General features: G+C 38.4%; 1 protein-coding gene across 2 annotated transcripts; it reads right to left on the minus strand.

Annotated features, from left to right (window-relative positions):
- Positions 1-175: 175 nt before the first annotated feature.
- On the minus strand, positions 176-7987 carry LOC132199290 (BTB/POZ domain-containing protein 7). 2 transcript variants are annotated; one of them, XM_059623890.1, is made up of 9 exons: positions 7736-7987; positions 6349-6700; positions 5465-5656; positions 5201-5406; positions 4436-4877; positions 2757-2901; positions 2442-2695; positions 1600-1917; positions 176-549 (listed from the first exon to the last, which is right to left on the minus strand). In XM_059623890.1, exons 1-9 carry the CDS (start codon positions 7825-7827, stop codon positions 289-291), a joined length of 2262 nt encoding a protein of 753 aa, XP_059479873.1. In that variant the 5' UTR covers positions 7828-7987; the 3' UTR covers positions 176-288. The 2 variants fall into 2 exon arrangements, with proteins under 2 accessions (XP_059479873.1, XP_059479874.1); XM_059623891.1 differs by having other exon boundaries at positions 2442-2692; positions 7736-7982.
- Between the last annotated feature and the right edge of the window lie 3825 nt (positions 7988-11812).

The raw sequence follows: 11812 nt of genomic DNA on the forward strand, positions 1-11812 counted from the left end.
AATTAGCCATATTTATATACTTTTAATTGGGCGGTAATTCATTTTCCCATTCATAATTATTTCTTGTACTTAGAAAAATATGTAAACAAAACTATGATTCTTTGGAGATTATCTCAATTAAACAACTTGCAATTAAGGTCATTGATCTTTTGAAAGAAAACACCATTTTTTTTATAATTTTATAGAAAACAGTGTTTGTGTGTTCTGCTCGTGTTTATTTACAAATAAGTTAAATGCATCAAGTGAGATGAGATGGAGGCAGTGGGGGCGGCGGGGGCGGTCTGTCTCTCAGTAGTGGAAGAAGCGCTGCTGGCAATAGCCGTCGCCGAGGTCGAGTTCGATTTCGCTCTCCTCGAGCTCCAGTTGGCCGAAGCTGGACGTGGCCATGGCCACGTCGGGCATCACCTCGCTCAGGTGGCCATCCGCGCCCACGTCCGCCTCTGGCCGCCGCCGCGAGTAGAGCAGGTGTTCCTGTGAGGCCGAGAGCGGCCGCGCGAAAGGCCCCCGACGCCGAGCTGCCTCTTCTTGGTCCTTCAGTCCGCTCGCGTTCTGCAAATAAAAATTCAGTCTGGTTGAGAGGCCGGAAGTCGCTTTTCATTAAAAACAAATAGATAAATTGCATCGATCAATCGTTTAGTTAGACCCTTGACACTAATTGACTAGTTTGTTGCGGATTGATCAAGGTGTGCCGATTAAGTCATTATGTACGGAGAAAGGCGCTCTGGAGGTTTTCTTAAGGAAAAGCGATTAATTTCATTTCAGATAAAGAAAACCGTCTGCTAATGCGAAAGCAGCAGTCTTAACTGGATTTCTGTGCCAGTCTGACTGCAAAACAAACAATTATCAGCTGCAGATAATCTGGCAATTTGGGATTTATGGCCCTTAAATGACGTGCTTGAGGCGTCTCGAGGACGTCAGCTGCTTATTGTGCAAAAAAGCTGGTTATTTTCAAAACTGTTATTGGAAGAAATAGGGTAATCAAAATAGTTAAGTGATCAATTTGAAACATTAAAAGCATGAATTTCAATAAGTTAAATTCTTTTTGTGTACTTTTGTGAGCACTATTAAAGCAAATTGAAGTTAATAAAATTCTATCCTTGTATCAGCTGGCCAGAGATTGGTGAGACAATGTGTAAGTCAATTCAAGGATTATTTAAGTGACATAATTTGATAGGACCATTAATATCTGTGATTAGAGACGTTGCAATTTACCTCATCGAAGTTTATTAAGGCAGATGTCGTGTACAAAAATATTTTATGGACAGAAAAAAACGTTTAAAAATTTAATTATAAAATACTTTATTTAAATTTATCTAAAGAGAAATTGTTTCAATCGATTTTTTGAATGGAAAAAGATATTAATTTCTCAACAAGGAAAAGTCTATGTTAATTTCTTTCACGATTTTATTTTTTTGTTACTATTTCAATAAAAGATTATTTTCTTAAAAAGGAAATCTGTTTCACTAGAAACAGTGGCCAAATAATAAACAATTAATTAAAAAAGGCTGCTCTAGAAAAAATCAAAAGATTTGTTTGTATTTAGAAAAAGGACAAACTGCCCAAAAGATTGATCAAGTGTAATTTTATTGTTCAACTAACCTCGAGCAGCTGCGCTGTGGCGTCGGGCAGGTTGAACTCGCGCACGACGCGAAGACGCACCTGGCCGAGCACCAGGTGACGCGAGGTGAGGGGCAGGCTGAGCGCGCGCAGCACCAGCGGACTTTGCCGCATCTTCTGCTCGCGCTTCACCATTTGTCCGAGGGTGGCCGCGTCCGGCAGGGGCGGCGGTGGATTTGCTCCGGCCGCCTCCATGTTCCGCCGCTCGTCCACCATGTACAGGGTGTCCGGGATGTCGTCCGGCCGGCGCACGGCAGCCCGGACGACGTCCACAGCTTGGCTGAAATGTTCCTCCAACACCTGAAATCATAAAATTGAGAAATGATGAAATCAAAACCATAGATTTAATAAATTTAAATTTAAAAATGTGATATGATTATAATCCTGTTATTATTTTTATTGAGTAAATATAAAAATCAAAGTTATAAATAAAATAAACTACATAAAAATTGGTATTTTTGCAGGTTTTTTTAAAATTTTATTTAACAAATTTTTATCCATTTATATTTATTCTGCAAATTTTATCTCATAATTTTGTCCAATAAATTCTTTGCAAATGCAAATGCTTTGAATTTTGAATGTAGCTCTATTCCATCCTCTTCCATTTAACTGGTAGTGTAATTAATATGAAATAAAATTTGATTTTTTTTTTGCAATTTCAAATTTATGATTCGAGAGACACTTATAAAAATAAATATTTTAACAATTGTTAAAAATACCTATCTTCATAAAAAAAACTGCTTCCTTTATCTTCTTTTAATTATTATTTAAAAGGTAAAAAAAAATATTAAACAATCAGAAGCAAAATAATTATATGAACTCACTGCCTTGGCCTCCTCGTAGTAGGGCATGAAGAGGCGAGGACGCATCCACACACCCTGCGCACAGCCCGAGGTGGACCTGATCCAGGCGTGGATGCGCACGGCATCCCTGTCTCCACCCAACATGTGGCTGGGCGGCGTCGGCAACAACCCCCGACGGACGGCGTGCGCCAAAGTCTCAGCATGCGCCGGCAACACGTGGTCCATTCGCACCAGCGGAAGCAGGGGAGATAAAATTTCACGCAGCTCCACGTCTACTTTGAAAAGAGGCCTCATAAGTTCAAGGAGGTTTTACGCTTTTCTTAGGGAAAAACTTGCCTGATAGGTCCCTTTTCTTCACACCCTTCCGCGCCACGCTGTGGGCAGTGTGGCTGAGCAAATTCGGCTCCCGGTCTTCCATCCGCCGCACCAACTGGTGCTCACCCCATTTCAGCACTGCCTGCAGGACTTCCAATTCAGACGCCTGAAATGACACAAGGCATTGTAGAAAATAAATTTAATTTCACTTGAGAGCAGGGAATCTGAGCATGAGCTGCTCATGAGCAAGGTTGAGCAAAATTTTGCTCATGAGCAGCGTTGAGCAAGGGTATCTTGAGCATGAGCATTGAGCACATGCAAGTGAGCACCCTGCAAGTGAGCATGCTCATGAGCAAATGCGATTGAGCACCCTCCAAGGTGAGCATGCTCATGAGCAGACTAAGTTGAGCACCCGGAAAGTGAGCATGCTCATGAGCAGATGTAGTTGAGCACCCAAAAAGTGAGCATGCTCATGAGCAGACAAAGTTGAGCACCCAAAATTTGAGCATGCTCATGAGCAGAACTGTTTGCTCAATAATATCTTCATCTGCTCCTATGTATTTTCGTCGCTGCAATAAATAGGAGATCATAAATTCATAGTGAGACCAAGAAACTCCAGCGTAAGGCGCTTATGTATCGTCTCCAATACATTTTCCCCATACCCTTAAAAACTTCAGTGGCCTTCAGCCGCCGCACCGCTTGCCGCAGCCACCCTCTCCCGGCTTCCCCTCTAGTCCTCTACTATATAGTTCCGCTCAACCACCTTTATTATTATGTGCTCCTGGCATTCCTTCCTTTTCAATGGACCAAATAATCCAAGTATTTAGAGCCAATTACAAATTAATTACATTGCGACTAGAAAAAGATAAAACATTCCCCATTTTACTTATTATACATTTGACTATTTAAAATTTTAATTTTCTCTATTTAATTTTGGATTTAAATACCACCTTTAAAATCATAATTAAAGTCAAATTAGATCAATCATTTAATAATTATCTTATTATTTTATTGTTTTAATTTTATGATATTTTTGGTCTCCTCATATAAATTGAGCATGAGCAAGATTGAGCAAAATTTGCTCATGAGCAGCCTTGAGCAAAGGTCCATTGAGCAAGAGCATTGAGCACATGCAAGTGAGCACCCTGAAAGTGAGCATGCTCATGAGCAAATGCAATTGAGCACCCTCCGAGGTGAGCATGCTCATGAGCAGACTAAGTTGAGCACCCAAAAAGTGAGCATGCTCATGAGCAGACGTAGTTGAGCACCCGAAAAGTGAGCATGCTCATGAGCAGACAAAGTTGAGCACCCAAAAATTGAGCATGCTCATGAGCAAAACTAGTTGAGCAGACGAAAATGCTCATGCTCAGAAACCCTGCTTGAGAGTAATTTTTTTTGCTGTAAAACTATTTAAAGAAAATGTGTCCAAATAAGAATATTTTAAATCTTTAACTATAAAACATTAAAAATTCATAAAACCGCCAAAATAACAAATTATAATAAGTACGAAATGATGTTTAAAATTATTTTATTTTAGACATTTTGTTACATTTGTTGAGTATTGATTTATAAAAAAAAACGAATTTCAAAATTGAAGAAAACGATGCTATAAAATGCTAAGGAACTTGTAAGAATTATAAATTGAATGAAATGAATTAGATTTGAAAAATTTATGCACACCGTTCGAATAAAATCAATACCTGAAGGAAGTCTGAAGAGAGCGCCTCCCTGAGGTGCTCGGCACTGAGTTGGAGCAAAACGCCAGACTGGCTGATAGGCTGAAATTCGTCCCTTAGGTAGTTGACCGCCTGTCTGTAGACCCAGGCAGAGCCGTACGGCCGCGCACCCCAGGCCAACACGATGGCCAAGTTTTGGGGCGCCAGCATTTCCAAGATCAGGTCTTCGCAGCCCTGAGACAAAATGTCCAGCTCAAGGAATCGACCGATCTGGTACAGCTCCATGGCGTCCTCCAGAGCAGAGGGACCGCCTTCCAGTGGCCTGTGCACTAAACCGAGGTCAACCACGTCCAGGTAGACAGCGTGCAGGAGGACTCGGGCAAATCTCTGAGGAATCACCGACTCATCCAAAACTATCCGGGTTGCCAGATTCAATCCTGCACGTTCTGGCTGGAGCTCTTCGCCCCTGCAAAAATAAGAAAAATTTAAATCATGAAATTCTAAGCAAAAAACACTTTTTGAAACTGGGATTTGGCTTGAAATAATGAAAATCTTATCAAGAGCAAGTTTAAAGATACAATTTTGACCTAAAATTACTTCAAGGTTTAAATTTTGAAAGAATGCTTACAATCATCTTTTTAATTTTTATGATGATCATTACTTTTAATTGGCCCAGCCTAATCTAGGTCACAAAACCTTCACTAAAAACTCAGAACTTTCAAATAACTTTACTTGAAAAGAAAATCCTCTAAGTATTTATTTCTAAAATTGACTTATTTTTTACTTTACCTATTTCTTCGTTGTACGAGATTTCTGAAGAATGGACTCCTTGCAGCGAGCACCGCCTTGTGGCAGGGCAGCTCGAGGGTGCCCAGAGAGCTAAAGCCATACTCTGAGTGTCCTGAGCTGGAGCTGCTGCTGGAGGAACCGTTGCCCTTTGTGAACACCAACATGGCGTCTGCAAAGTCACCAGTCTCCAACAAATATCGCAGATCCTGAGTAAAAATTCACTTTAGCACAAATTTAGGATAACAAAATTTTTGAAAATGGTACCTGTTCGAGAGGGTTGGGGGCGCCACCGAACTCATCGGCTAACCGGGCCAAAAGGGGTCTGTCATGCTGATGAGGGGCTAATTCGCCAGTGTACAGAAGTTTGAGCAGGGCTCCGAAGAGGGGTGCATCAACGCCGGGAGTGCGCAGTTCCAGCCCTATTCTTGCTCCGTGCCCAGGAAATCGCCCCAAAACCTGAAACAAAAATCAGTAAGATTGTAATAATGAATCATTGATATGCTGATATTTTATTTTAATGAAGTAAGCTGTTTATTTTTAAAATTGGAAAATGTAAAAAAAGTAAATACAAATTTTTATATTACTTTGCTATCAAAATAATTTTACAAAAATTTATTAATATTTTTATTGATCATTTAAATTATAAATTATTATTGTTACTTTCATATTTTTTTAATAATATGTCAAGTTCAACTCTTTGTATAAAAAATGTTTATGTTTATAGTTGTGTGATATCCTTGAGTTAAAGTCATGAAATTTTAAAATCTCAATAAACAGGGTTCTTGCTCACATGTCAAAAAAAGTTGCGCTGCGCTAATTTTACCAAATTAATTTTGGAGTTTTCTTTGGTTTATTATTTAATTAATTAAAGACTTAAATACAAGTTTCATCAAATATTAAACTTCTATGATGAATTTTTAACTTGAATAATAAATTTTTCAAAGGATATTTTAACGTGGATTCAGAGGGAGAAAATTAACTCACACAGTTAAAAAAAATAACAACATGGAATAATGAAATCAATCTATATTATTTCTTAAAATTTTTAAAATCCTCGTAAAGATTTAATGTTTTCCTCAACAAATAATAAATCAATTTAAAAAATATATTATTATTGTTATATTAGAATTATATAAAATATTACTTACCTGTCTGAAGTAGGGACATCTGGCTGCCAAGACGGCCCTGTGCGCCGGGAAGCAGGCGCCGGCATAGACAAGCTCAACATCGGCGGCCACTCGGGCCTCAAACAGGGCGGCCAAGTCGAGTTTCTTGGCCGAGGCTGGCGGCCTCGCGAGATCGGCCTGCACAGAGAGGTCTTTCAGGGCGGCCAGCGCCTCGTACTGCTCGCACAGGGCGGACACTTCAGCCAGCGAGCAACCGGACAGCAGGTCGCGCATGTGGCGGGCATGGTCGGGACACTTGGACGAGCGGCGACGGCGAAGAAGCAGGCGGCGCCGCAGCGTCGCCAAACTGCTTGAAGATCCGCGAGTTTTTTTCCTGAAAAATAGCAACGTTTTTTTTCTAATTAGGCGACAGCAATAAGCCCCTTCAAATAAAACTAACAATAAGAGCATATAAATGTGATACATTTAAATTAAATTTCCTTCAAGAGACATTCTGATAAAACATGCATTTAGCATAAAATTTATTGTTTTTTTTTCTGAAAAAAAGTAGTTATATATCATTGTAAGATTATTATTATTATTGAACACATCATTAACTTTTTCCAAATTAAAAATAATTATACAATACAAAATTTACATAAAATATAGTTGCAATTATTTATTTTTAATTCACGAAATTAAACAATAAAATATAAAAATATAAATACAATTTATTCCTCAATATAAATAAATAAAATCTCATGTGAACATTTTTATGCACTATAATACTCTGTTCCCTTCCTATATGGACTCTGCTGGGGCCAAACCCGCCATTTTGCATTTCTAATTGGCTTAAGACTTAAGTTGTTAAGATTTAATCTTCAATTATCCGCATTTCAATGAAAGAGTTTGATCTTCCTGTTTACTTCAACAGTTGCAAACAATAAACACTTGACTGAAAACTAAAACTCGGGTGCCTTACGACTCCGCATCGTAATTTCATATCAGATATAAACAAATCAGAGGTCATTGCCGCTTCCAGAACAAAGATTTGCCAGTTTAATGACTGCCTCTGAAAGGTTCGGCCGAAATAAAATGAGGGAGCCCTACTGATTAAAGGATGAGCACTTTGCGCCGACTTTTCAGGGCATATCCCAGTGCCTATTGCCCAATTACGCGAGCCCTACACAGACGTCCTTAGCATAGCAATGCATACCACCTGCTCATGCAGGTCAATTTGGACATTATCCCTATTAAAACGTACTACATTCGATTCCTCGCAAAGCCCTGATTCCGGAAACCTATCTATAAACTTCATTTGGCACACCTGAGGCTCAGAAAACCCCTGAAGTCCCTTCAACCTAAAAGGTTTAAAGGGCCACTTCAGCCCTGTAACACGCGACCTTAGAAACAATTCATGCGGGCGTACCTTTGGTTGAGAGGTTCGCTGCTGCTAGAGAGTCCCGTGTTCTCCCTCAGGAGCCGGGGGGCGGCCACAGAGGTGGACTGACTAGTGCCCATGGGGCCGCGCTCTCTCACTCCAAGTTCAGCTCGGCTCTGTTGTCAGGCGGCCATCTTCTTGGCCTGTTTTGGTCGTCAGCTGCTCCAATCAATATTCCAGGACCCCTCGACGCCCCGATTCCTCAGGAACTCCGGTTTCCTATAATTGAGGAAGTCAAAAATCTGATTTTTAAAATTAAGAGAAGGAAAATTCACGGAAAAAGCAATCTGTGAAGTATTTACGTTATTTAAAAAGATATTTTTTGTGCTGCGCTTGGTTTGAATTCAAAAATGGGCGGGAAAAGGGTGCGGCTCGTCACGACGGCAATGAGAGAGCATTGAATTCAAAGTGACGTTAATCTGACTGGTGTGTACACTACGTTGTCTAAATTGAATACAATGCACAATGGAGTAAATCTCCTTGATGCTCCAACTGACTCTGTAATTTGCTGTGTTATTTGAAGGATTTTAGGGTGTTGAGATAATGTATTTTGCGTGGTGATCTCGATCTTTTGAAAAGCGGCAACAATACTTGCCTTGATTAATATCAATCGGAACGAAGCAGCTATTTTGAAATAGCGCGCGATTGTGCGATGCTATTTATTGTGAGAACCTTTTGTTATGAGACTTTTTTATTATTTGCAGTCGTCACAGATCACGATTAAGACGTATCGAAGTGACTTGCAAATCACTCTGAGAATTGATGCAAGACTGACAATGATTTATATTAAAAGGCTTAAATTTTTATTGTATAATATTAACGTAGAGGGGTTAAGAATCACTTTAAAATCGCACTTTAAAAAAATTAAAAATGGTTATCTCTATAGATAATCAATTTCTTGACACTGACAGAGTGTCTCTGTATGAGCCAATTTTAACACGGCAGTTTTTTACACGAATTTTCCTAGAATGCTGTGTACTGTTATACACCCAGCACGCTCGTGCGTCATTGCACTCTTATTGATATTCCAAAAACGTTCGCACTTGTTTGACTTTCTTGATTGCTTTATCCTAAAATTAGAATCTAAGTTTAATAAGTAGAACGCGTAGATATATAATTATACAATATACGATTTGAAACGCATTATTGCTTTAAAAGGACACGTGTTGTATAGTTGCGTGCACTCCTTTGCGACGTAACTGGTAATTGATTAGTTTTCAACTCCCTTTAGATAAACGCACATTCGAAATCGAAAACAATTATTCGCTTTTACTTAAATCTATCAGTTGTTTATTATTTTCAAACAAAAAGATAAATACTCTTGTTTTATGCCCTTTTTCTGAAAGAACGCGCGCGGCAATTTATATCCTCAAGTTGGAGATAGCGATTGATTAATTATGCATGCAGACAACTTCTTCTTTTTTTTTTTCAAATTAAAACTCTCCATACAGAGAGTGCAAATGAAAAATAACAGCTCTGAGCTTGAACGCAAGATTCATTTCAGACCGCAAAAGATGACGGTGAAGACATAAAAATACACACACACGTTCAATACACACAGCACAAGCTCGGCTTACAGACTAACGGATGGCAAATCAACCGCGCGTCGCTTCGTTAGTGGTGGCGGCGGCGCTATATTTACAATGCCGATGTAAATCAGTTCAGATCAGGAAAAATGGAGATGGACGAGCTCGAAAGTACCTGAGGCGACCTGAGGTGAACTTAATCGTATGCGAATGACGTCTTCGCTAAAGCTTTTTGTGAGTCCCCGAGAGCTGTTTGTGTCCTGCTGCGATCGGCTGCCATCACAACTGCGGGTAATTTTTATATATTCGCATCATGCGCGTGATTTTGAGCCGTACGCCGGCAAATTCCGCAACCAATTGATTTTTAAAAGCCCTCAGCGTGCCGCAAGCCCTTCCAGCTCTTTTAAGACCAAGGAAACATTCAAAGTTTCTTTTCAACCAAAGACATATTCTTTTTGGTCATAATTCAAACGATTAAACGCTTTGATTGAAATACGTATGCTGAATTACATGAATGAAGAAAATTTTTAATAAATCACAGAGGTGTGATATTCATTAGGAAAAAATATTTCTTAAATTTTTTAAAACCTTTTAAAATATAAATAACTAAAATAATTATAATAATAATATTATTAATTTAAATCTTACAATTAAATAATTGTAATTTTAATTATTTAAGATAGTTTCCCATTAGTGCATGACTTTGCAAATAGATGTTTGTAAGTTTGTAAGTATTATTTTTCAATCTGCAAGGTAAAAAGAATTTTTCCTAAAAATTATTTCAAGTCAAATTACAAAACAAAATAATTGAATTTGACCTTCAAATTAGCATTGAGCTTGTATAGGCATAACAAGTAGCTTATCGGCCTTATCGCTAATTGTATTGTGGATATAAAAATTTGAAAAATTAACACCTTTTTCAAAATATTTCAATCACATGATATAGGCAACCTGCCTGACAACTTGTTTTTTGGTGACAATTGACATTCTATTAGTATAATATATTGTTATATAATGATTTATCTTCTCCAAATATTTTGCCCAACAAACTTCCAAAAGTTTGAAAAGCGTGAAAATTTACACTCTCTTTTTTTAAATCTTTTTCTGTACTTTTTCTGTAGTTTTTTTTTTTTTTTTTTTTTTTTTTTTTTCTGTATTCATGTCATGACTGTATCAAATGGAGAATAAATAAGAAATAAATAAATAAATTTAAAATAAATCTAATTTTCAAAAATCACTCCAACATTCAGATTTGAATTCTATACATCACACTTCTGCCAAATCTTTATTCTTTGATCTGATTCGTTGCTCTAGAAAGATATTGTTCCCTTTTCAGTTGGGTTTATTGCTTTTTTACTACCGCGCGCCCTTTTTAGAAGAATGAAAAAAAGAAAGAAATGAGACCTGCTTTTTTTAGTTTTGTGCGAACTTGCGTCACAGTGACGACTGTAAACAAAAGGCGATTGACTCAAATAAATGTCAATTGGAGTAGTGTCGTGTACTAATATTGCACATCCTGTGTGTCTGCTCGGCCCCAGCCGCCGCCAATCCGTCCATCTCCCATTGCATTGCCTGCACATGACTGACATTTATGTATTTGAAAAGTCTGTAAGTAATCGCCAGCCTCTCTCTCAACATGCGGTGAAAAAGTGTGCTGGGGCACGCACGACTGTATTAAATGCATTATACGGTTATATTATTCATTTCTAGCCTCTTTATTTATTGCCTGCTGGGGGAAATTCCCTGTCACTAATTGTAAAGGGACATGTGTCCCGATTAGTCATACGAAGAAACGCACTGGAGAGAGAAAGACGTACACGTCAATTGTGATATAAAATTTCTTTTTCCCAAGGTAAAAAAATGGAAATAAATCAGCTTCAGGAAAAAATCGATTGGGATTTTCAGATTTACATTCTCAATAACACTCAATAAGTTGTAAAATGTGTTGCTACCTATTTATCTCCTAGTCATGTTCTTGTGATATTCATTACACTTTTTGCTTTCCTTTTCGCATGACGTTTTTAATCACACCCAACTCTTTTCCCAACGCGAAAATACACTGAGGAAAACCTTGAATTTTATTTTATTTTGCGGTCGACGCGCAATGCGTCTCCAATTCAACCTCCATCGTTTTTTCCCCATTTATTTTTATAAATTTTACTTGATTTCGAGCCGAATCCGAATTTGATATTCTGACGCAGGTGTTCGTAAGTGAGACGAAAATTAATTTTGGTATCAAATTTACGTTTGGGTGGGTTTTACGCTGGTATCAAAGCATAACACCTCGGCCACAAAACAGGAGATTTGAGATTAGCATTTTTAAACGAGGCAGCTGCACAACAGTTTTGATTACGAGCCGGGAATGACGCAAATGCTGCCAGAGAGTTGAACCTAAAAGCTGCTCTTTTTCCTAGGAAATTGCTTTGGCCAAATCATTTTATACCTCCAAGCGAAAAAGCGCGCCTCTGCTTCAGCGCCCAAGCTGACAAAAAGCTAGAGTACAAATTCGTGTAGTTATAATGCTCTTTGCGTCTGGCTA

This window comes from Neocloeon triangulifer, unplaced genomic scaffold (genome assembly GCF_031216515.1).
Source record: "Neocloeon triangulifer isolate White Clay Creek 2 clone unplaced genomic scaffold, ASM3121651v1 ptg000014l, whole genome shotgun sequence".
Lineage (NCBI taxonomy): Eukaryota > Metazoa > Arthropoda > Insecta > Ephemeroptera > Baetidae > Neocloeon > Neocloeon triangulifer.